General features: G+C 28.5%; 1 protein-coding gene across 4 annotated transcripts; it reads left to right on the top strand.

The window, feature by feature from the left end:
- Positions 1-89: 89 nt before the first annotated feature.
- On the top strand, positions 90-27,219 carry LOC124429967 (transmembrane protein KIAA1109 homolog). Of its 4 annotated transcripts, XM_046975902.1 has the most exons (52): positions 90-626; positions 1,242-1,552; positions 1,627-1,770; positions 1,868-2,187; positions 2,277-4,555; positions 4,702-4,988; positions 5,059-5,362; positions 7,719-7,910; positions 8,000-8,375; positions 8,446-8,596; positions 8,666-8,949; positions 9,110-9,368; positions 9,439-9,783; positions 9,895-9,971; positions 10,089-10,425; positions 10,508-10,689; positions 10,770-10,995; positions 11,123-11,511; positions 11,578-11,739; positions 11,832-11,957; positions 13,135-13,273; positions 14,090-14,332; positions 14,843-15,099; positions 15,226-15,255; positions 15,456-15,759; positions 15,834-16,232; positions 16,325-16,834; positions 16,903-17,318; positions 17,417-17,855; positions 17,945-18,192; positions 18,290-18,987; positions 19,081-19,241; positions 19,325-19,533; positions 19,784-20,013; positions 20,088-20,306; positions 20,423-20,494; positions 20,654-20,809; positions 20,894-21,073; positions 21,196-21,397; positions 21,534-21,916; positions 22,011-22,423; positions 22,550-22,879; positions 22,989-23,300; positions 23,411-23,603; positions 23,688-23,917; positions 24,020-24,301; positions 24,394-24,582; positions 24,672-24,878; positions 25,142-25,165; positions 25,790-25,920; positions 26,108-26,316; positions 26,424-27,219. In XM_046975902.1, the coding sequence occupies exons 2-52, from the start codon at positions 1,300-1,302 to the stop codon at positions 26,641-26,643; spliced, it is 14,928 nt and encodes a 4,975-aa protein (XP_046831858.1). In that variant the 5' UTR covers positions 90-626; positions 1,242-1,299; the 3' UTR covers positions 26,644-27,219. The 4 variants fall into 4 exon arrangements, with proteins under 4 accessions (XP_046831858.1, XP_046831857.1, XP_046831856.1 ...); XM_046975901.1 differs by having other exon boundaries at positions 8,446-8,949; positions 9,439-9,765; XM_046975900.1 differs by having other exon boundaries at positions 8,446-8,949.
- The last annotated feature ends 19 nt before the right edge of the window (positions 27,220-27,238 follow it).

Below are 27,238 nucleotides of genomic sequence, written 5' to 3'. Positions count from 1 at the left end.
CTAAAATCTACCTATTTAAATTTATTTTAATTACACCCAATATTTAATAAAGTCAAGTTAAACGAGAAAATTAGTTTTAAACAACTTTAACTATTAAGTTTCATCATTATTACTTTTATGGTTTTCTTTATGTAATATACAAAGACTAGTTATAGATTATGAATATTTTCATTTTAACATCGCACTATTACCAACTGTCGAAATGTTTTTTGTTAATAAATATAAAATTGTAGATATATTTGTTAAATAAATATTATATTGATTATTGCGTGCATAATTTTTCTTATTGTATTAGAATTTTCTTATTATAAATTTATACAAATGACGCGCCATTTTTTGAAATGTCACTATAATATTTCGTTGATTGGTACGCTTGAATGAAATGAGTCCAACATTCCCGATAAATTGTAATGTTATCTACTGTTACACTTATCTTCTATGAAATTTCTCTCTACCTGTGAATGTTCTTTTAGAGTGCATTGGTCAAGTATGGAGTGGTTGTATATCTTATTGGCCATTGATGACAGTTCTCTGACATCTTTTGAAACTGATATAATGATAAACATAAAATCATGAGTGACACAACAGAAATTTAATATAGCTTAAGACGCAAGTGTTCAGGACAGGTAAATTTACATAACACAATTATAGAAAGATAATATTTTTAAATATAAACCGATAGATTAATAATGTACCATATATAGAAAATATCATTGACATTAAATGATTTATAATCAATCGTATTAACAATGCAGTACATTGTTATCAGTACGTTAATTCTATATAGAAATTTTTCTAATACCTACGTAATAAGATAATAGTCTTATCTTACCAGTGGTTTTACAGAATTTTCATTGATTTCTGTTTACAAAGATAAAAACTTTTTTTTAAATGTATCATTATTATGATTCAATAAAACTTAATTATTTAACAAGTAATTACACCTATAAATAATATTGTTAGGTATATCCTATTAAATAGGTTATGTTTACAAAAATCATAAATGTGTTAATATATGCATATAGAAATATATTATTTTTCTATAATCCAATAAATTTGTTACATATTTCGATTTATTATCAAATATTTGTATCTTGTACAAATATATATGCAACTGGTTGAAAGGACAGTTACTATATATGTATAATTTTGTTATATGTTTATTAAAACAAAGAAAATGGTTGACATTTTAATTAAAAAATATATCATTCGTAAAGTGATACATGGTATTTATTTTTCAGCCTATAAGCCATGATGATTCATATTCCTTGATTTTTGAGAAACTTTAAAAAAATCATCATGGAAGAGAACGAATTATACAATGTTACCGTTCCATTTTTGTCTGGTATTGAACCAGCATTTTGGAACTATTCTGATCATGTTATTCTCGATGATCTTAAAATGGATAGCAACTTCATATGGTTGCTTTGTTCATTAGTATCTGCCATATCTTGGATCATCTATATAGTTTATTATAATAGCAGAGTTATTGGTTACATATTAACAAAATTGTTAAATCGTTTTGTTATACGTGATGGATATATTAAAATTGGTATATACAATAATGACTATTAGAATCCATATAATTTGTTAAAATATATGATACTTATTCTATTCCATTTCTAGGATCATTTACATTAAGTGCTCTAAGTGGAAAGATAATGTTTAGAGATATAGTTTATATTACAACAGATTATAGTATTAGAATACAAGATGGGTGGCTTATATTTAGATGGTGGAGGAGTTATGTCCCAAAAGATGTATCCGAAGGTAATATTTGCATGTATATATTTGACATAAAATAAAATATTATATATAAAATATATTAAATTAAAAAAATTCAAATAATTTATTTTTGATGTTTCAGATCTTTCTCATTCAGATACAAGACTTTCAGTAATGTTAAATGGATTCGAATTACATGTATATAATCGCTGTCAGTTATATGCACAATTGGAGAAATCATTTGGTCTCACACCTCAAATGTTTGCAGACGAAGAAAATTTTTGCATGAATGTTGATGATCATGATGGAACATCATTAGGCAATGCTAATCATGAAAATCGTCAACAAATAAATGCGATGGATGTTTCACGTCATGTTGACAACATTAGAAAAAAAGAAGCTCATGTTATTGCTAGAACCTGGAGAGATTTAATACCTGTTATTAAATTAGATGTTTGCACGGTCAGTTGTACCAATTACTTTGTATTTATCTTTGTAATTATCAATTATTTTGAAAGGGATATATTTGTTCAACCTAGTAATATTTACAGGGGAGATTAGTATTTGGTAATCGCTTAGTACCAACAACACTTTCAATAACTGTAGAAGAAGCACATTTTGTATACTCCACTAAGCCAGCAGCATCTCGACATGATCATTTTATGCACTTTTCAAAGTGTAAAGCAGAAAATTTCAAAGTCATTTTAGCACCCAGCCCCAAATATACAGGAATGGTTGATGATCCACCTAGATATATGGGTGAAGGTTTTGTTGTCTTAAGTTCTAATAATATGGAGGTATATTATTATATGGATGAACCTGGATTTGTTCCTGAACATCCAGAAATGATACAATTAGTTAATGGTGATATGGTTGAAGCAATGCCACCTATTTGGGGTATAGACATTAAATGTGGAAAGGGTACAGATTTTAGTTATGGTCCTTGGGCAGATGGACAAAGAGAACACTTATTCAAGTTTTTCTTTCCAAATGATTATCAATCATTGAAAGTAACAAAAACTCCAATCCCAGGAGAGAAAAGACAAGTGCAATCCTTTGATATTAGATTATCAACACTTAATGAAGCAACAGTAGATATATTGTTTAGTAAAAACAGAGAAACTAATGCCGTTCATATTAATGTAGGACCAGGATCATATTTAGAAATTACCATGCCATGGATAGTCTTGCAGGATGGATATACTACAAAAATAACTGGTCAGTTATTACATTTAGAAGCTACAACAAGCTTGCAATATCGTAGTTTATTTGAGAGCGAAACATTAGAATTTGGAGTGAAATGTCATTATCCAATAAGATGGAATGATCATCAAGAATGGACTCTTAATTTGACTGGATGTAAAGCCACGGCTAATTTAGTTTATTCGCACAAAGAATTTTTTCAGGATATGATTAATGAATGGGCCAATAAATCAAGGCCCGATATCTTGCATTTTGTTCCATATACATGGAAATTTAGTTTATTATTAAAAGAGTTTGAGTTAATTACAGTTTGTAACGAATATAATTGGATCGATTGTTCATCTCAAAATCAAGAAAACGCACATATTGCTTTTTGTGGAGAATTTTTTGATTTATCATTTGATCTCCCATTTGTGGATTTTCTACCTTTAACAATACCATTACGTTTCTGGATTCAAGGGGAAAGCGTTGATCTTTCCTTTTATTTACCAGAAGTTAATACAAACCGTGCAATATTATTAGCATTGGACAAAAATGCAAAGATTATGACACGCGATGGATCTCATAAACATTTGAACGAATTACACAAAGGTAAAAAATGGAGGAACGTATGTCAAAAAGGATCAGGATGGGTAGACTGTTGGTCTGTACCAATTGTAGCATTAAGTATTAATTATACATATCATCCGTGTCCACCATTGGGACCTACTCCACAAGCAAATATAACAACCCCCGAAAAAGAAGAAATTTTACTTTCCCCAATGAGAATGACACGTTGTCGAAAATCACCAAGTCTTCAATGGACACGAAATGGTACTCAAAAATTTGATCCTCAATCTATACCTCCAGATAAAGTGAGTTTGGAACTTGAAATCGGACCATCCATATTAATTTTATATGGGTCATTGTTAAGAAGTTTCATGCATTTAAAAGAAAATTTATTTGGTGATTATCAAACTTTCACTGATATGCAACAGAGTAGAACTAGTCCTACGGTTGTAAGTACTGATAGAAGTAAGGATCGAGATATGCAAAACAGCAGTGTTGAAGCATCAATGGAAGATGAGGAAATCAAATCCAAACCGTTTGATCCACGAGATTATCGACCATTAGAGGTTACAGTGGGTATCACAATGCATGATATACAAGCTCATCTTATAAAGAATTGCGGAGAAAATGATCCACCCTGTCCTGTTATACTCCTTGAAAGATTTGGTTTTGAGATGAGAAAAACTTTCAAAGAAACAGAATTGCAGCTTCTTCTTTCACCTGCGATAGCATTGCTTATGGATAATGTAGCAAGATCAAGTAAAGAAAGACATTTAAATCAAGGTCATCTAATGTTAAGTGCATTACAAGTGAGAGGTCATGCAATGTTTAGTAATGAAGGAAGAAGTTTAGATCAAGAAACCTTGGAATATGCATGGTTGATTGAAATACAATTAGGAAAATTAAGTGGAAAAATAAGTTCACCTCAATTACATCATCTTGTAACTTCTTTGGAAACCTTTTTGTTAATGGTCAAGAATTCGGAAAATAGTTTACGACCTCCGGATTTACCTCATCATTGTCATCATGGTGTTCCTCCATTGCAATGTACAGACAGTGATCCTGATAAACATTATAGGTGATCTACTTTTTATAAAATTGTATAAAATATAAAAATATTATTGAATTAGGAATATTAATGCATAAAAAACATAAATATATATACATGTTTATATATATATATATATATATATATATATATATATATATATATATATATTTCAGATGCCCTAGTTCAGAAGATATCAAATATAGAATGACAAGATTGTCTGTAGATGCTATTGATTTATATTTTCAAGAAGTGGGCACAGTGATACAATTCTGGATATCTCCAATTCGTTTATCAACTTGTAATTTACATGGACAACAAGTAAAATCTGGTGTAACAGGAGTATTACCAACAATATTGATTCGCCAATTTGTATCTGCAGCTGGTCATTTTGCTAATACAAGTAATACTAATACAACTGGCAGTGGAAGGTCACATAATAATACAAGTAGTAGATTGTCAGGTATATGTTAAAAGAATATTGTGAATAATCTTTTGTCTTTCATGTATATACGCTCAATTTTATTGTACAGGTGATGGAACTGACATTTGGCTTGAAGTAGGATCTGTATCTTTGGGCCCAGTTATTCTGGAAGCTGCAATTTCTCTTCCTACACCAGAACATGATTTGCATTTAGTACAAAATAAATATTTAAAAATGCATGATGAAGCTACAAAAAGATTGTGGTTTCTTTGGCCCCAAGAAAGTGGTGTAAAATCAACAAAATGTGGATGCATCGGTGGATGTGCATTTTTTGGAAATAACAGAAATGGCTCAAAATTTTTTAAACCAAGCTATCACGATTTACAAGATGGAATTAATATTGCTGCTTACAGGTAAGATATAAAATTTAATAAATAAAATTGGAGGGTATTGTTATATATTGAAAGATAAGTTATAAATATATATATATATATATATATATATATATATATATATATATATATATATATAATCAGAAAGTAATTACTATTTTTGATTATAGAATAATTTTTCACGTAGTTGCTTAATTCTTCTTTTTTGTTTGTTAATAAGCAACTTATAAATTTTATTTTGTTTTTTCATATTTTCTATTGCTGACTTTATTTCCCATGACTCATCTTTTTTATCATCTTCCTGAATCGAAAATGTCCACATATTTGCTTCAATAATTTTCTCAATTAACATCTCCCCAAGATGAGCTTCTTCTATAACTAAGTTCTCAATTTCTTTTATATCAGCCATCATGTTTTCTAATATTCCTTCTTTTGGTTCTAATATTTTATCACTTTCTACAATTTCATTTCCTGTATCATACATCATTTCTTCAATTGTTGTCAAAATTTCATTCCATTCTCTAATAATAGAAAAGTTTTTTTCTTTTAATGTTTCGATAATATTCAACTTATAAATTTTTGAATATTCTAATAGAATATAAATTGTAAATAATATACCTATATGTTTCTCGTGATTTATCATATATTGCTTTATCAGATTGTATTTCCTTATCCATTTCAAATTTCATTTTTTCTATCATTTTTGATTGTCTTCTTTTTCCTCTTTGTAATATTATTTGTCTGTCAGCTATAAGTAAATCTACAAAGGTAGAAACAACTTCTTCAGGGTATAAATCACATAATCTGTTAATATCATTATCTGTTAATGGTTTGGTCACTGCCAATTTCCACATAGCTTCTGTTCCTTCTTCAGTTTTTGCACATTGAAAATCAACCGAAGAAGTTAACATATGTTCTTCCATTTCTGCTATTAAAAATCGTCTCTTTTTTTCTTGAAGTCTATATCATGGAAAAAAAACAAAAAAAAAAAAAAATGAAATAATTAACGCATTATTACCTATTTAAAATGATTACGAAATATATTTCTATTATTTTTAATTGAAAGTACCGAACGACAACTTTTTGTCTTAATATTTCTAACAACTTAAAATTTTTTTGCTCAGGAGCTAATTTGAACAAATGTTTCATTTTGGATTCTTTCTTTAAATCTTGTTCTAATCTATTTACTAAGAACTTTATTACGTTATTATTCTCATATTCAACTCCTGTTATTTCCTTATCAATTTGTTTAAGCAATTTGTTATAAAATTTCATTCCATCTCTTTGTTTGCAACATGTTGTTTTTTGTGGCATATGTAATGATTGATAGAGTTGAATAATGTCACCTATACATACAACATGTACCTATAATAGGTTTATCATACTATTTAATAAATATTTACTATTTGAAATATTTCTTTATATATTTGCATTATTGATTTTTTAATGCATGTACCAGATATTTTAGGTTCTATAATATTTTTGTAAAAGTTTTCCATTTGAGTTTCTGATAAATATTCCTCCATTGGACTACTTGTAGATATATTGTCTAAAGTTTTTGATTTAGATATGTTACTAGTACTGGATGTACATGATTTTTCTTTATTAATATTTAATGCAACATATGCAAATGATCCTTGATCGTCTGGCAAGCAACGTATTGCAATATATGTTTGACCATCTGCTGATTTTTCTTGAAAATCTTCAGGTATTTCATCTAACATCAAATTTAATCCTTATATATTTTATATAAATATTATTTCTCAAATATTTCATTTATAATAAAAAATTTATTGGAAAATGTCTTACCGGATTCAGTTTCAATTTTTGATAAAGAGATTTTATCTGAATCTTGTGAACTAAAAATATTTCTTGCAGGTGGCAAAGCTTTGTCACCTGGTGGCAATAAAAATGGTCCAGCCATTTTTTTTTCTTGCATGTTCATAAGTAGTTGTGACAAATATATATTTCGATTACGTTTAGATGATATTCCTTTTACCTTTTCTCCGCATAATTTTGTAAGCCATTGCATACATAATAACTTATCTTTCTCATCAAGAATTTCAGTGTAATAAGTATTGGCTAATGATATAAATTGAAGAAAATCATGATCTAAAATTTCTTCAATTTCCAATTTTTGAGCCATGATTGATAATATTATGTATTATTATTATTATTGCAAAAAAAAAATATATATATATATAAAAAAACTGGTTTTACTATATCAAAAACATTAAGAAGAAATTACAACTAATATATATTTACAATTTTGACACATACTAAAACAAAATACAACTACTGCATAACATAGGTTACTAGACATAATAATGTTTATTTATAATACAGTTATACAATGTATTATAATATTTTATTTTAGGATCTATGAATCAGGAAAAGAAAAAGGATTTGGACAGTCTATTTTACATGATAATCAATTAGTTTTTCATACACCTCCATATAGTTTACAAGATGTATCTTTGCAAGACTCGTGTTATCCTGTCACAGGAGTCAAAGTAACTATTGCTCAAGAAGGATTGCAAACTTCAAAGAAAAATATCGATCGTCCAAGGTCTGTGTTCTAAAATATAATATAATTATTTTTACAGGTGATAATATATATACATATATACATTTTTCACCTATCTTTTTTTATTACAGTGCATCCAATATAAAAGATGTTCCATATTCTCGGTTGGTTGATGCCAGTCCTGTTGCACAGTTACCACAAAAATTAGATTCTGACTCTAAATTAAATACAGAACGCAGTAAATCTATCTTAAGTGTTCCAGAAATTGATACTGCACCAAAAAGTAGTGTATCTGACTCTAAATTAGCGGTAGATTATTTTAATGCAACAGATGTGGATACAGCAGAACAAAGTAGTAGTCCACAATCTTTACCTATAGTTCCAACAGAAATGACTTTTTCTGGAACTATAAGATCAACAACGAAAAGCAGTGATCGTGTCAATGTATCTGATTCTCATCATTCATTGTGTGTAAGATCAGATTCCGAGGAACGTTTCAAACAAGAGGTAGGTAAAAATATTTTCTTTAATTAAAACATTTATCATAAATTTTACTTACCTTATTTTTTTTACCTAGGTTCAAAGAACTATCTCAATGTCATCAGAAAATCATTCAGAAGCATTTTATTCTGCCGATGAAGATATGAGTCATGGTTTAAGCGGAAGTAGAACGTCTAGTTTACGTCAATCTATCGTTGGTTCCGGTTCGGTTTTAAATCGTAACGATAGTATGAAAAAAAAATTTTCATCCGATTTGTCTATTGTGGAAAGTTCAACGAATGTTAATCTTTCTGCAGCAGATAAAGCTCATACTTTAGAAAGAGCAAAAACTCAAACATTAAACTCAAAACGTAGTCCAAGAGTTACCAAGAATGCCACTCTTCAGAATGATACTGGCACATTGAATGATAATGGAGGTTTACAGGATTCTTCTGATAGCCATTCTGTTTCATCTACCAGTTTTATATCTGCTGTATCGTCTCAAGAGGATGTTACACTTGTGAATTTGCATATGCAAGTGAATAAACCGATAGTCGACTCTCCGCTTTTAATGTCAAGTTACGTCAGTCATTTAACACAGGTAACGCGATATAAATATATTTTTATCGGTAAAATTTTGTGTCAGTCTTATATATACTAAATCATATTATATAAATAAATATACCTGTATGTATTCAATAACTAAAATATATATATATATATATATATATATATATATATATATATATATATAACTGAAGGTAAGGTGCTCCAATTGGACACAATCATCATTACCTTCTGGTGGAGATGCATTTACTACACCGGTATTTCAACGCACAGAAGATGGTAGACTCGTTTATGTAGGAGGAAAATATGTGCCAAAGCTTGAAACAATTAGCGAAGGATTTACATCTTTAAAAATGGTAACACGTTGCGATGGTTCACCTATTGCAGGATCCTCAAATAAAACACCGACGCATCCTTATTCATGGGATAATACAGCATTAAATCAAATGGAAGGTAAACATATAAAAATTATATTAAGGAATTACTTTATTGAGATTATTTTATATTGTTTTCATTAAATTAGGTGAAGATAATAATACTACGCACGATGAAGAGGAATTATTAACAGCACATGAAACAGGATCTCGAACAACGGTTATTATAAAATTCAAAGGAGATATTGATATCATGATAAGTCCTATGGTGTTAGAATCTCTTCAACGTTTCATAGAAACTATTGTACCAACTTTGGCTATGTTACATCCATTAACAATCTTAAATCATCTTCATAATGAATGTATAGAGAAAGTCAAAGATGCTAACATTTTAAAACAAGATCAAAGTTTATCTTATTGGAGTCAAGTACAAACCAGCTCTAAACGATCAACAGCAGAAAGGAATGTTAAGAATGGTCAGGGTGATGATAAAAGTTGGTTTATGCTCATTAAATCAACCTTAATTTTTTTTCATGTTTTTTTTTTTTTTTTTTAAATTCTATTTTCATCTACACATCAATTTTATTTTTATATATTATGTTTAGGTAAAATCGCGTTACAAACTAATGTTTATGAAGAAAGTATTACGACACAAATACAAGGTAGCATCATTTTACCAAAGGTATTGTATGCACATATACGCACATGTTTTAATTAATATATTATATAATATATACATATATATATATATATAATATTATACTTATTCAATATAAATAATTATAATTATAATTTATAGATGAACTTAACGTTATTGCAAGCATCTGTTGTTGAAGAAATAATATCTTTTTCTGCGCTTGAAAATATACGAGATCTTACGTGCGTATCATTATTTGCAATTTGTTTTGATGATGTCACTGCAAGATTTTATATTGGCAAACAAGCGAGAGAAGTTGTTCAAACGTTTCACAAACCCGCCGTATTACCGAACCAAAAGAAAGTTAATAAAATTAGTAAAGCATTTTTACCTGGTCATCAAACTACAGCTGTAGTGAGTGATTTTGGTGGTGGAGAAACTGTATATATCGAAACATCTGAGAAACAACAGGAAGAAATTATAATTACTTTAAATGTTGGTAAGTACATATATATATATACATCATTTAATTTTATTATGTAGATGTATAACTTTATTATTTATTATCGTATATTTTACAGGAAAAGTTCATACGCAATTGCGTCGGCTTAGAAATGAATCTTCAATATTAAAAGATGCTGTTATAACAGCTATACCTGCCCATTATTCAAGAGTATTGTTTACATGTACAAGAATGACTTCTCCATTAAAATGCATTGATTATTATCTACTGCAATTACCCGATGAAAAAGATAAACAAAATGTAATAACTTTGATTTATTCAGATATATCATTGCAATATTTATAAATAATATTATATAATAAATATGCTTAATTTAATAGAAACAAACAGGTCCTTCTCAAGCTACAGAAGAATTTACTATGGGTAGTGGAGAAGATCGGTTAGGATTCATTATGTTCGAATGTGGTTTGGAAGGAATTAAATTGAAAATTGTAAAAAGATCGCAATTTGAGAAAGGAGAAAATGGACGCGATGATAAAAAAGCAGATACCGAATTATTATACACTGATAGTATAAAAAGTCAAGAGGAATTGGATAATGGAGCTGGTATATATACAAAAGATTTATAAAAAAAATTTATTTATTTTTTTGTTAATAACAAGAAAGAATAATGGATATTATATTATTATTATTATTATTATTATTATTATTTTTATTTTTATTATTATTTTAGCTTCTACAGCTCCAGCTACTGAACAAGAGACAAGTTCGGCAAATGTACCTAGTGGAACGCAAATAAACAATAGTGCTACTTGTGCCAGTCTTAACTCCAAAACAACTAATGGGAATACCGTTTCATGTGTTATAGAATTAAAAACTGTATGGTTTAATTTTGCAGCACCGCCTCGTACACCGATAACACGGAAAATAGATTATACACGATTAGATTGGAATTTGCTTAGCACTGCATCTCCAGCCATTAATGCTTGGATGAATCCAAGTAATAAATTTGCTATTAGAATTGTCCATATGTTTAGAACTATGTATCGAAGATCAACAGCAATTGTTGCTTGTCTCATGGCAGAAGCATTAGATGTCCAAGGAATTCACATACCGGTTAAGGTAAATTATTATATTTTATATAAATAATAATGAAATTTATATGCATCAAAGTGATATATTTTTTAGAGTCGTTATGGGAGATTAACGCCATTGGCTAAAACTCTACAAGAAGACCCGTCCTGTCAGTTGTGCACGATTTTGCAAAATTATGTATTACTTTCTGATTTAGCAAACATAGAAACCAATCTTAAAGAATCTGATTTACCTCTTTTATCTACGCTTCGACAGGTAATAACAGTTATATAATATTTATATTGATATGATAAATAGATAAATATATTTGTAATTTGTTTCTATTTGTTTTTATTTTATTTTACAAGGGAGTTATTGTATTAAGCAGACAATGGAAAAATGTACTTTACACTCCTTTACTTTTGGAACACAATTATAAAACGAAACACGTCAAACCTTTGAATGTTACATTTGCTGTCTCTGATCCTGATGAGGTAAGATTATACATATATTATTAAAATTTTGTCATTATTATGATTTAATACGATATTAATCCAGTTTTAATAGGGAAATATTATTAAATATACAATTATACTCTTGATGAAAAGTATAAATCCAGTGGTATACAAATAAAAATACCATTGATTTTAATTCAGAAGATTTCTGCGTTCCATCATTTTTACATATTTGATAAATAAACATAAGTGATCAATATACTTTTCATTGTGCGAAAATATTAATCCTTTTGAGAATTCTTCTTTCAGCAATTAATCTACGAAGATCTGGAAGGAAATAACAATGTAAAAGAGTGTAAGAAACTTTTTTTTCAATACATGGGACAAATTAAATCACCATGCAAAAAGCTTTATAAAGTCCTCTCTTCACTATTATTAATTAATTATCTTTGTGAAAACATGTGCTGCTGTAATTTTAGCTCCAAAAATATTTCTATAGTCAATATAGCATCTTTCGTTTAACTGATTAATATCTTTGAAACAAATACTACTGTAGATATATCCTCTATATAAACAAATGTGCTTTTACATATGGTATATAATAATATGAGCTTTTAAAATACACACGCTGTCTCTTTTCAAATGTGATAATATTAATTAAATAATGCTATTTTGTTATTATATAACACACACATACATATGAATGTGCCTAACGCAATGTGAATTTTTTTCACTCTATGCTATTATAAGAGGAAACTTCTTTATATTGCCATTGGTAAAATATATTGATGCTTATGGGTTATATATATATATATATATATATATATATATATATGTATATATGTATATGTGTATATATATATATATATATAAAAATACAAACGTTAAAAATATTTAAAATTTAAATTATTTAAAAAAATTCTTTTTGCACGTTAAAATAAAGAAAGGTTCTAAAATATGCTTAAAAGAACATTAAAATGTATATTTGATATGTAAATCATTCCATGTCATACAACAAATTTTATTAGCTGAAATATCATAATATATAAATCATCTCTTCTTACATTATAATTTCAAAGGACATATTATAAATAATTATTTTATTACTGTTTATATTATAAATTTTTTATCAATTGCATTCTGCAGCTTTTATGAGAGAAGTGGAGTAATTATTACATATTAAAAATATGTATGGGTTTGGCCTATTAATGTGTAGGAAAATTTGCTGACGGATGGGGAGGGTAGTGCAGGAGATGTTGATGATCAGGAAGTGACAGATGAATGTGCTATGCTAATCCACACGGACCATATAAACAAACATATACATGTCAAGAATGGACAAGATAAAAGCTCAGGTAGTACTTATTCACATAAATCAACATCATATATATTATAGTTCAATATAGAAAAAGGCAGCAGGATCTTATTTTTTTCCTAATTTTTATAAATTTATACATCTGAATTATATTTTATTGAAATCTAATAACATATGTAATATAACAATATATTATTTTTATATATGGCATATGGTTATAGCTGGTATAGAGTTGTGAGGTGAAAATATAGTTTTCTAGTTTACATTACTACATATCAAATAATTTAATAACTAAAATTTCTAGATATCTAGATATATTATCAATATATATATATAAAAAAAAAAGTTTCTCAATAACCTTCTGTTCTTTATCGTGTAAAATCTTAACAATTTTTCTAATGCTTTTTATAGCTTTACTTTAAATTCATAAACTTTAATGTACCTTGAATGTATAAATTACAAAAAGTTTAATAATTAATTTTACAAAATTAATACTTAAATAATTATTGATATAATTAATTAAATTAGCATTGCCTTATTAACATTTATATAGTAAGAGATTCGTAGTATTTAAATGCTTACACACATCCATGCTTTGTTGCTTTGTTAAATAGTCTATTAACGTCATTTATGTTTGCACAGCTTAAAAAAATGTGTTCAATATTTCATAGCTTATTACTGTAGAAAAGCGTTAATATGTGCAATTGAACAATTTCATCTACTAATAATATTCTAAGATATAATGAGAATTATTGTCATTGATTGATATAATTATACGCTTTTCTAAAGTACTCTTGGACACTGCAAACATATTTTTTGTGTAAAGAAAAAAATTGGATTAATATGAAACAACCAGGCATGTGTGGTGATGGTTTGACGGTTCCTGTAAGTTCTCCTCGTGGGAAAGATACAACCCCATTACCAACACCGGTTCCAGGCCCGGATTCACTAACCTCTCCCTCTCCACCAGTAGTTCTTCCAAAGAGAGGAAAATCGCTGCAACCTACACAAGTGCCTGTTAGTACACGAGCAAGTATTGTCTTTCCCTTGCTTGCAAGCGGTGGCCTGTTCAATCAAAATCGAGAACAAAATAATATAAGTAAGTGAGACATCTGAAATGTTTTGCTAATGATAATTTCTAATCATCAGACTGAAATAATTACATTTTCACAGTTAAAAGATAAAGAAATAAATATAACAGTTATATAAAAAAACTTTTCAATAAATTAATATGAGGTCTACTTTAACTTTTTTTATAACTATCTAGTTATTACCATTCTGATGAAGAAAGTATTGTCTTAATTATTACACAGTCAATATTTCTTAAAATTATAACTTAATCTCGTTTGTAATATTATCAAATATATCAAACTGTAATATCTTTTATTTTCAATTTCTTAATTGTACATATTTTCTTGCTTCTGACCTGTACTTTAGTTAAATCCAAAGCTTTTCTATACATTGCTTATACTAATTTTTTTTAATGTTTTATATGAATGCTTTTTAACTTTTAATGGGTACTTTTAAAAACAATTTAGATTAAAATTGTAAAATTATCTTATATGAACAAAAAAAAGAGAAAAAGAAAAAAGAAATGTTTTTGTATTAGGCTATGGAGCATTACGAGAAGAGAAGGCACCACAAATTCAAGTATCCCATTCTCATCAACTTGGTTCTAATCCTAGTATATATTCTGGAGGTCTACATGGAAGTCAACACAGTACTGGGAGTTTAGATCAAGTGACTTCTCCAATAAGTCATCATTCAAATAAACCTATTAACACTGAAGAAGATTTATATAATTGGATGGCAAAACAACAAGAATTTATAAAAGATAATGAGAAAGGAAATGTAAAAGGACAATGGGTAAATTTTATTATCCTATTTAATCAAATGATTTTTTTTTGTGTTCAATTAATGCATATTTTTGGAAATATTTTAATGCTTCTAAATATATATTATATTTTTACACATATTCTTTCATTTTCTTAGGTCTTTCGTGCAGAACAAAAGTCAATGAAGGTACTTCAGAAGAAATTAATTTTGTAGAAAAACATTATTTTATTTTGATTTAATTTTCATTCACTTTTATTATATAAATTTCATTACGTTTCATTGACTTCCTGTCCATCAAAATATTACTCTATGATGAAAATATATTTTGAAAATGAAAAGAAAATTTTATTAATTTTATAATTGCTATGTATTTTTAATGCTTTTAGGATTCCAAAATTAATACTATGACAACAGATGATACAGAAGATTCAGATTTACATAGTGGTGCATTTTTATACCCAATGAAAGATTCACTTCGTTTATTGGATGCTCATTTAATTTTTGAACCTCTTTTATCTTCATTATCTGTTATGCCTCAACAAATGTTATCGGCAATTGGTTCTGGAAATGTAAACAATATGTCATCTTTAGATTGTTTAGGATCGAATTTGTCTCTTGTAGGATGTATGGATACAATGCGTATCGATATAGTTGTCAGTGAATTTGGAAAAGTAACAGACAAAAAGAAAAGTGTGTTAATTAATTTTAATGTATTCTAATTAAATCATTTTTAAATGATATTAACATGTTTATTATGAATGTAGGTAACAAGCATCAACAAAAGAAAGGAGTTGGGTCGAAATTTTATCTGGACATACCTCCTGAGACACCAGCATTTTTATGTGAAAAAATTGGTGTTGATATAGATGTTAAAAAAATGGCTGATATGACGGTCGATGATATGATACAAAAACAAAATGTTTTATATATATCAAGAGGTCAACTAAAGAAGCATACTAGCACAGTAGTTAATTTCAGTCTCAATATACGTTATATCAGTCAACAAGTAAATATGCCATTACTTAGATTATTGCATCAAATTAGTAATATGTATCAAAATGTTAAAGAAACACAAATGGAATTGAAAGAACAACGTCCTGAAACCAAACGAAATACAAATTTACTTGCCAATGATACTGTCACAAAAAATGGTTCCTCCTCAAGTAAATATATTTTATCTAAATATTTATTATTTGTTTATAGATATGAAAGAATATTATGTTATATTCAATGATTATTTTTTTTTTGCATCTAGCATCTGATTTACAAGAGCAGCTTCTTATTGGAAAGAAAGCAGAAGTTCCATTACTTCGTAATAGTTTTGAACCAAATCAGCAAAAGGTCATATCACCAGGTGCAAGTATTAGATCTCGACCGCAAAGTTTTGCTCAAAAATTACGTAGTACAGGAAAAAGCGTAAAAGGCTATATTAATCTGAGCGAAGGTGTTATTACACCTAGTTTTGGAGCGAGTCCCAGTGGATCGGGCCTTGATAAATTTAGCATATTATCGGATAAATGCAAAGATACTGTTAATTTAATACCAAGATGTTGGAAAACTATCTATTATCTCTTAGATCTATACGCAACACGTCCAGAAACTAAGACTATTACACATCGATTTTCTATTCCCGCGGATGCGGCGGAACATTACAAAACAAATAAGAAGTATGAAATTTTGAACGAAACAAAAGATGGTGGGGATATTGAGAAAGGTTTAAATGCAGAAAATAGTTCTACACCGGTACCACCTCCAAGGGAATTAAGTGGGTATTATAAATGTAACTAATCAAATAAATTTATATTGTCATTTACACTGCATATTATTGAATAGGTATTGTAACAGGTGAAAGGACTAGGCTAATCATTTTTGGAGTTGCAAGAATACATAGAACTCGGCTTTTGGCTACATTAAGTGGATTAAAACTAGAAGCTGAAATTACAAGCTTGCATGCAAGCTTAACGTGCCGTAAAAAAACTCGACCTGCCAGTTTGGAGTGTAGTTTGACAGGACAAATTGGTAGAACTATGATCGTTTTATTGGAAGGTGTAGCACCTAGTCAGCAAACCGTTGTCAAGATTACAGTTGGAAAATCACAAGCTTTATACTCTAGCATAACCAGACGTCAGAAAGACAAGAACAGTGGCTTGTTAACTGTTGGAGCTGTAAATATAGATATACCACAGCATCCAGTTGCTCTGCATGGAATGATGACAAGAGGTAGTAAACAATTATCATCAACTTTACAGGTAAGATTCAAAATACTTATATATATCTTTTTATAATTATTTATTTCGATATATTACGTAATATATGTCAAATCTCTTTCATTTTCTCAATTAAATAGGAATTAAGAGTTACAAGAACATCCTCACGAATGTCGAGAGGACAACAGCCAGATGATTTAGATGCTGGACCCAGTAGTCCACATCATGATGCACCAGCACCTACTGTTGATGAAGAAAAATCTCAAGCTATGCCTAGCCTTTTGGAACCAATTGTTATGCAATTTCATATAATACTCCAAAGTTTAAGTATAACAGCTGCATTGCTTCCTTCTTTACAAGCACAATATAAAATGGATCAAGTGAACAGTTCGGGTGTAACTGGTAGTAAAGCTAAATTTACGATAGACCTGCCTCATCATAGTCTAAGTTTTACAACCAAATTACAAGTAACAGAAGCAAATCTACCTTCTGAAGCAAGTATTGAACTTCCTCAAGTACATGTGTCAGCAGAATATATACAGGATGGAAATAATAATTTAAACGATAGTAAAATTGCTGGTAAGAATCTCTTTAAAATTAATATAATGAATATTAATAAATTCACCTGAGTATATAATTAAAATTTATTTATATGTATAATTTCATAGATGGGGTTGTTTTAAGACAAGGTAGTTATTTGAGTGCCACCGCAGACATTGGTACATTTGAACATTCTTTAACAACAGATCTATTAAATCATTTAGTATTTGTACAAAAAGTATTTATGAAGGAAGTTAATGAAGTTGTACAAAAAGTATATGGTGGAGAAAAACCAGTTCCTCTTTGGCTTGAAGATGACGAATCTACAAATTCTACTTTAAAAAGAATATTATTTTCACTGGTCATTCGTATTAAGGTAAAATTATTATGTATTATGTACGATTTCATTTTTTTTTTTTTTTAGTATTAATATTATATCTTTTCAATTGTAAAATTTTTCTATCCTTTTACAGAGAATACAATTAACTGCAACAACTCCAACAAGTTCTGCAGTTCGTTTAGAAACCGGTACCGTTGAATTTCAATTATCTAACAGAGTGCAAAATGTCTCTGGTGCAACTCAACCAAATCCACACATGAAATTATTTGGCAAAGCACAAGTTGATATTAATTTGAGTCTCGGACAATTATTAAAAAATGCTCTGTTCGAAGAAGCGGAACCGGAATTTCAACAGTTTGCATTTTTTAATACCAGAGTAGGTTTACGAAATGCATTTCAAGAAGAAATGGCCCAAGGTGAAGACAAAGAAGTAGTTTTAATTACTCTAAAACGTCCATTAATTTATATACAACCAATGGCTATCGATAAAGCAATACTCGTTTGGTTAAATTATAAGAACGCATATGAATATTGGAACGAAAAACGAGCTAATTTAAATAAAGAAGTATTAACAGCTACACAACAAGTCTTTGAAAAAGTTCCATTTGGCCAATTAACGAGTCAACTTAGCGCACCGCATTTGGGAACATTATTTTTACAATTGACAGTAGACGACATGGGTATTTGTCTACCATTAAATCCTTTACCACCGAACAATTGGGGATTAAACAGAGGATTATACGACGGAGAATTAAGGGGTGCAGTTGTGGTTACACTTGAAAATACCAGCATATCAGCATGTAGTAGTGGTAGTTTAGTTAGTAAAGCAAGGTATTACTTTTTATATTTCTCTTAAAATTATATTTAATTTTTTTTTCTTTTTTTTTTTCCATTATTAATTAGGAAATATATTATTTTTTCTAGGTTTGTAGGATTATGTCTAAGATTTGCAGAAGATTTTGAAACATCTTTAGATGATTGGAAACCAGATATGACTGATAGTAGTATTATGAATTTGTGTGTAGTTTCTGAAGGTACTTATGAAGTATGTAGTAGAACAATTGCACAGAAACAAGATAAATCAGGTACTATATAAATTTTTTATATAATTACAAAGACAATTTTTACAATATCATATATCTTGAATCTAAACAAATAATTTTTGTAGATAACGCCAAATGGATATTAAATGTTCAATGGCAAATGGAAGGAGTCGATATCCATCTTGATGTTAATGTAGGACAACAATTATCAGCACTTGGTCATACATTGACAATGCTAACAGGTTTTGAAGAAGATGATATACATGTTCCAGCTGATTACGATAGCGACGATGCAGATCAACCAGATAATAGTACTAGTCAGGTTAAAAAAAAAGTATGGTTTAATTAATTTTATTTTGTTTTCTTTTTTTTCTTTCTTTTCATACTTTATGCTCTATCTCGGTTTTCTGTACAGGTAACATAATATAAGAGAAACATAATATTTTCTTAGTTCTTATTTGCAAAATATAAAAAATATTTAATCTAATTATATTAGATATAAATTATATTCTTTACGCCTTGTTTTCTTTTTTTTTCTTTTTTTTTTTTTTACATAAACAATAGCTTGTTAAATATTTTTTTAGGAGAGTATTTTGATGAAGAAGTCGAAAAATTGGACCGACAGTTTGCCTGCGTTTGTCTTCGATCCTACTTTAGACGCAAAGAAACGATCAAAATTAATTGAAAAGGAAATGAATGAACAAGCTAAGATAATAAACGATTTAAGATCATTAGGTGCATCTCATGGTACTATAGAACAAGAAATGAAACGTTTACATGAATTAGAAGCTATGGTATTTAAGGACTTTAGAAGGTAATGTTATTGTAATATAAATGCTAAACTGAAAAAAAAAAAGAGATTGTATGTATCGATATTAATGTTTTCAGGGATATGATACAAAAATTACGAAGACAATCGGTTAAGGCATCTGGAATAAAAGGTAAATTAGGTCTTGGGAGTAAAACTAATGCGTATCGTTCAAGGTCATTTATTGTACCTTCACCAACACCAGAACATCAACTTGAGAGCCCAGAAGATATGAATATAGAAATAAATTCAGCAAATTCGGCTAGTTACGAAAGTAGTCCTAGAAGTGGTCCAAGCAGGTAAGATACATAATAAAATAATGCACGTTTACCTTTTCATTTTCCGCATTTTAATCATTAGTATATACATACTTGTAAATATATGATAGTATTCCATTTTCATGCGATTATTGTAGATCTGCTTCTCTTCGTGTTAGAGGACTTAGCGGACAACGAGTTACATTTAGTGATACTCATACAATGTGCAGGTGAATTGAAACTGAATATAATGTTCAATTAAACAAATTTTACATTCCTATTTATATTGATCAATTATCCTTCATTTTTTTTTCTTTTTTCTTTTTCTTTTTTTTCTTTTTTTTTTTTTTTTTTTTTTTTTTTTTTTTTTTTTTTTTTGATTAATCCAGGCAATCGTCCTTACCTAGCGCGGGATCAGAGTTCAGTTTACCTGAGGGAGAATTAGAATGGCCAGAGACTATTGAAATAGAAGGAGAGCAAGTTGAATTAAGAAAAAAAAGTAGAGACGCTAGTTGTACATCTAGTTATGACAGTATGGAAGGAAAGTACGTAGAGAGATAATTATTATATGTAGAAGAATATTTATGAATCTTTTATTATTTAATCTTAATATATTTTTTTTTTGATAGCGCACCTTTGCTCGACTCATTTGGAAAAGAGCAAACTTCGTCTACTTCATCACCATATATAACGCCACAAAAGACTCAAGAACCTAACATAGACTTCGAACTTGATGTAAAAGTATTAATTAACAGTGGAAAATGTGTTCTTCATACAAAAGATCCAACGAGGGAAGACGAAATTAAGCTGTAAATATTAGCATTAAATTATATTAACAATTACGAGTTAATATACGTACATACATATATATATATATGTGTGTGTGTGTGTATATATATATATATATTAAATTTATACGTTTTTTTAATAGTATGAGTAAAATGAAAAAGGAGAGATCCTGTTCTGGTGGAACGTTCGAATTTCAACCTAGCAGTCCAAGTAGTAGTAGAAAGCATTTAAGTAGTAAAGAAAAATCATCCACCGCTAGTACATCACGATTACGATACTTACAACATGCGAGTGTACCTTTAGTAGATTTAACGATTTTTCGTATTCCTGGTTTAGATGTGAAGGTAAATTTTATAATCTTTTCAATATATAAACTGAAATATAATTAATGGAATGTTATTAATATTTTTTTTCTTTTTATTTCTTTTTTTATTTTTTTTCTCTCTTTTTTTTTTTTTTTTTTTTTTTTTTTTTGTATAGGTTCATTATGAATCCAAAACTCTTCCCGAAGAAACTATGTCTCCGCGTATTTCAACAGAAAATACTTTATTAAATCCTACTCCTACATCTACGCAACGAAAATCTAGCACTAAAAAAGCTAGCCTATTTGCTTGGATGACTCTTCAAAGTATTCCAGAGGAAACTATCATAAGTCCTCATATTTTAGAATTTTTCGAACAAACGTTAGAACCAATTCCAAGCAAAAGTAATTTTCAAAATAACACACAAACGAATTCTGGCTTCCCGTCGGAAAACATAGAAAGTACATCATGGGCAGCCACTGCGGCTAGCGGCAATTATGTTTATGCTAGTTTTCCAGTCGATGTTATAGTATATTTTCATATGCAGCCATCTACTTTTAGGTAATAAAAACAGCTCAATATTATGTGATTATAATTTTTATAATTAATTTTTTAATACTGTAAACATTTTTTATTTTGTTTTTATATATTTTAGATTTTCTTGTCTACCAGTATCTAGAGTAGAATGTATGTTACAATTACCTTCCCTTGACATAGTATTCTCTTCAAAACGAGCAGAAGAAGAGCTTATTGAATTTCGAGAATATAAATCTCCAGTTACACAAACTACAGGCAAGGAAACAGGTTCAGCTATCGGTGGATTGTCCGTGACAGGATGTCTCGCAGATTTTTCTGTTTATATCTTTCATCCTTATGGAGGTGGCAAGAAAACAGGTTTAAAAGAAGCTCAATGGTCGCCCTTATCAGACAGTGAAAGAAAAGATTCATTGAGTATTAACGTTGAATTTGTGAAATTTCATTTGTCGAGGATTAGAAAGTTCAATTTCCAGAGCGAACAATTGAAAAAGGTTCCGGATGCGAGTAGTCGAGCTGTTATACGGTTTTCGAGTATGTATTTTATTTTATTATTTTTTTTTTTTTCCTTTCTTTTTTTGAGAACTCATCTATATTTAATAATCATTACATAGTCCGAATTATTTATATATATAATATATTTATTTCTATAATTTATAGCAATCGTTGATATCGGTTCTGCATCGTTCAAATACGATATGCGTCGTTTGACCGAAATTCTTGCATTTCCAAAAGCATGGTACAGACGTAGTATAGTCAGACGTCTATTTCTTGGTGATCTCAGTACAGGTACGGCATATTCCGAAGGAGACGGAAGTCCCCCATTAAATCAAGAAGAAGCAGTAATGGGTAGTTCCTTGTTAAAACATTATGATAGACATGGAGGAGATGGATTATCAAAGAGTGCACCTGAGAGAAGTCCTACATTGAATAGAGATAAATTGAGACTTAGTTTGGAAAGCGATATGCCAAAACATGCTCGTTTAAAAGGTATATTTAATATTATTATATTGATTCAATAAGATACTATTATAATTATAAATAATTTCTATATATATATATATATATATATCTATATCTATATATATATTTTTGTAAGACATTGGACGAGGATGGAGTTTTAGCGCAGATAAAAAAGTAACGTCTGAAGTAAAATTAAGAGAATCAGCGTGGGAGACTTTAGTATTATTTGCAGTGAATTTTACTCGTTTAAATGTACATATGAATATGGGTAATGTCATGGGTAATGTCACTTGGATGACCAAAGACTTTAGATCCGATGGAAGATTATCTATAGGTAGTACTGGACATAAAAATTTATATATTGGCATTGGATTGGGTGGTTCCAGTTTAGATGCTAAGGGTGGTATCGTCGGTGGAATTATTGAATTGAGTAAAATTGATACATACAGTTAGTATATTTTTATTTATATAATATCAACTTTTCTTTTTCTCCAAATAAAGAGAAAGAAATTGTGTTAAAAAATATATATATATATATATATTTTTTTTGCTATGCAGTACATATTAGAGAAGAACCTGGAATAGAACCTGATCATACAGTTGGATTAAAATTATTTGCGTTAGAATTACGACTCGATTATATGGGAACAAGTGTACTTATGTCTAGAGTATCTTCCTTGGATGTTACACTACGTGACGAATGGAAGATTAATCGTAATAGCAATGGAGATGCATTTATGCCGACTAGAAGGTACTCTTATATAATTTCATTTTTTTTTTTTTTTGAACAGAGTTACTAATTCATTTATTCTAATATTTATGATCAAAATAATAGGCCAGCAGTCATTTTCATGCATGGTGATTTGAGTTGGGACCAACTTCAACTTATGATCAGTAAATCGACAACAGCAGATTTATTGAAAATGTTTTACAAATTGGATGAGTTCTTTAGTCAACAATTTAAAAGTAGTAAACGAGTATTCAGTTCTTTACAACCGAGACATCAAAGAATAAATAATAATAGTATGAAAAAAAGGCAACAAAAAAAGAGATCTGCTGTGGATGGTAATACTTAGATATGATATAATATACACACACACACACATATTGATATGTCATATATTTATTAAAAAATATCGTATAATAAAAATAATATATTACTTATAGGACCATGGAGTTTAAATCAAATAGCGATATCTGACGCTAGACATCATAGACATTGGCAACGTGTATTGGCTCAAGTAGCTGGTCTTCAATTAGGTAGTTTAAGATTTTCATTGCCATCAGCTGGAACTGTTCTTGGTGGTACAATGGAATTGCATGGTTCAAATATTAGTTTGGCCTGTTTTCATGGTATTAATTTCAAAAGCAAAAGTTGGGCGTTATTTTCATTGAAGGAACCATGTATAAGTTTTGCCACAGAGGCTCAAGAAATTCCAAGTGTAGAACGTACGTTCATCCGATTATCTATAATATTAATGTATTATATTTTAATTAATGATATTTATATTTCCTTTTTTTTTTTTCTTTTCTTTTTTTAGTACCAAATACATGTGATGTACATGTTGTTCAAACTTTGACTATTAGCTTAGGACAACAGCAAGAACAGCATGCAAGACATCATTCTATGGCTACCGTATGTAGACTGAGTCGTAGCGTGCTATTTCCTCCGCAATTTAAATCTTTACAAGAATGGTTTCACTATGCTTTTGCAAATAGTGAGATTGATGGTAAGTTGTAAAATATATATATATATATATATATATATATATATCCAAAATATGTTAATCATATAATTATATTATGAATTATTATATAGCGGTAGACCGATTTCCATGCGTTGAAAAAGACAGAACAGACGGTACATTAGATAATAATAATCCAACTCGAGGTAGAAGTACATCTACTACATCAGGAAAATTGCAGGATCATTCCCATGCAAGGGAAGTGATATTTGCGTTTCCTTCATTGCAATTACATTTAAAAACTGAACACTTACAGACCGCCCGTACTCCAGATGTTATAGGTATGATAATTTTTTTTTTTTAATGTTAAGACTTTAGCAAAACTATGAATAATTTTATTATATATTTTATATAAATATATATGTATAGCTTGTACAGAAATTGATTCAAAATTATATTGATCCTTTATTGTCTCTCTTATGGAATAATTATTTATAAATTATTCTCAAAAATTATTTGAATTTCTCCGTTGCAATTTCTTAGAAAAATTACTCTTATTTTTATATTATATTTTGCAATATTCTTCTTCTTATAATTTTTTTAGGACTTCCTAAGCATATTTTATATAGTAAGTATACAGTAAAACTTTATTCGCAATGTAGCAAAAAGAAAAAAAGAGAGTTTATATTTTTAATAATATCTATACATATTATAGTGTATACTCTTAGAGTTTTAGTTTGCTTCTAATATATTAAAAATATCTGTTAGCAGTATATCGTTTGATTAAATTTATCAAGCATGTTTTACAACAAAATGATGCATAAGTGCATTAAAGATATGAAAGAATACATTTTAAGGAATTTCTATTTTAGAATAATTAGTCTAATTCGCATGTAGTGAATTAAGAGCTTTTATAATTATAAATAAACTTATAAACAATATTAAATGCTATATATATAGTGATTAGTTTTATAATTTTATTTATTAATTATTAATCGTTTATTCCAACTAGACATTAAAATTTCATGAATTATTTATAATAGTATTAATAATAATAATAATAATAATAATAATAATAATAATAATAATAATAATAATAATAATAATAATAATAATAAAAATGAAACGAAAATGTTGGGATAAGCAAACTTTTATGTTAGAATCGATAACATTTATAACTCTTCATATATTCATGATTACGAATTTGTAGATTTTTCTGCATATTGGTTATTAATTATTACTTATCTATTAGGTGAGAAGCCGTTAGTGGAGTGCAGCTTCATTACAGAATTTGAAGATCATATTTTTGTTACTGTTGATGCAGAGGCATTCTTCTTTCTGCATGATCTTATTACGTCATATGTAAAGGAAAAAGAACGAGTGGTAAAGACTCTTGTTACGTTACATATGCATCTTTCTTTTATATATATATATATATATATATATATATATATATATATATATATATATATATACACATATATAAATTTTTACATATATATTTAAATTAAATATATGAATAATTATATATAATACATTTAATTTCTTTTTTTTTTTTTTTTTTTTTTAGCATACAATGCAAAACATGAGTGCACGTGCACATAGTCCAGATCCGCAGGAAAAAGAAACTGCGAGTACAAGTGGAACAAGTGTTCCTACGTCCACGACTATTACGACAGAAGATGAGAGAAAACGTAAACAATTTGATCCAGCAGAAATGTTCATCAAGGATTGGCGATCTTACAGATGTAAAACATGGCATTTAGAACCTACTGTTAGGTAAGAATTATTTAATATGTATATACACTTACGTATACGTATATACGAATTATTAATTAAGATAATAATAATTATGAATGATATTAAACGTTTTTATATTTACCAAGGTTACTTTCATGGGCTGGGAAAAGTATAGAACCATATGGTATAGATTACATTCTTCAAAAATTAGGATTCTCTCATGCACGTACTACAATACCTAAATGGATTCAAAGAGGATTTATGGATCCATTGGATAAATTACTTACTGTTCTTATGTTAAGAATGGTATTAGCTGTACGCGAGGAACCATTAGATGAACAAAAGGAACATAAAAGAGAAAAATAATTTGTAACTCTTTTATTTTTGTTTTTTTTTTGCGCTTTTGACTTTTAACGAATATATAAAAATATATAAAATCCGCGTGATCTCTATTTAATTATAGCAGCACATGAAATAAAGTAATAATTCGTTGCTATAACTGTAATGAATGACAGTGCGTAGCAAAGAACTTTGTATTGAACTGAGATACTAAAAGTCTAGAATATTAAAAGTCGTCTCTCTCTTTCTCTTTCTCTCTCTCTCTCTGTCTTTCTCTTTCTCTCTCTTTATTTCTATAAAGCAATGACAGATCGTTATGCAATACAGTCTTTGCTTTCCTTTACTTTGTGGAAAGAAATACAACATTAATATTCTAATTAATGAAGAAAACGAACCATAGTGGTTGTAATATGTAATCGTTCTTGATATAAGAACTTTGATCTTGTACATGTAAAGCTGATATATTTCAGATGTATATGATATGATATGATGTGTTTCAATAGGGGTTTGTAAGAATATCTGAAAACATAATAAGATGTAATCAAACACAATTGTACATTAAAAAATTTATAGTAGCTATTAAATTCAATTTCTATTAAGAAATACGAAATTATATCAGTGA

The sequence above is a fragment of the Vespa crabro genome, chromosome 17, assembly GCF_910589235.1.
Source record: "Vespa crabro chromosome 17, iyVesCrab1.2, whole genome shotgun sequence".
In the NCBI taxonomy this organism is placed as follows: Eukaryota; Metazoa; Arthropoda; class Insecta; order Hymenoptera; family Vespidae; genus Vespa; species Vespa crabro.
The sequence above is the reverse complement of the archived record's forward strand: the minus strand, read 5'-3'. Positions and strand labels throughout refer to the sequence as shown.

Excerpts from the sequence above, each read along its gene's own strand:
- LOC124429967 (XM_046975900.1), top strand. The coding sequence starts at position 1,300 with ATGGAAGAGAACGAATTATACAATGTTACCGTTCCATTTTTGTCTGGT. Across the intron at positions 5,363-7,718 it reads ATTAATATTGCTGCTTACAG|GATCTATGAATCAGGAAAAG; the intron begins GTAAGATATAAA and ends ATTTTATTTTAG. Across the intron at positions 17,856-17,944 it reads AAACGATAGTAAAATTGCTG|ATGGGGTTGTTTTAAGACAA; the intron begins GTAAGAATCTCT and ends ATAATTTCATAG.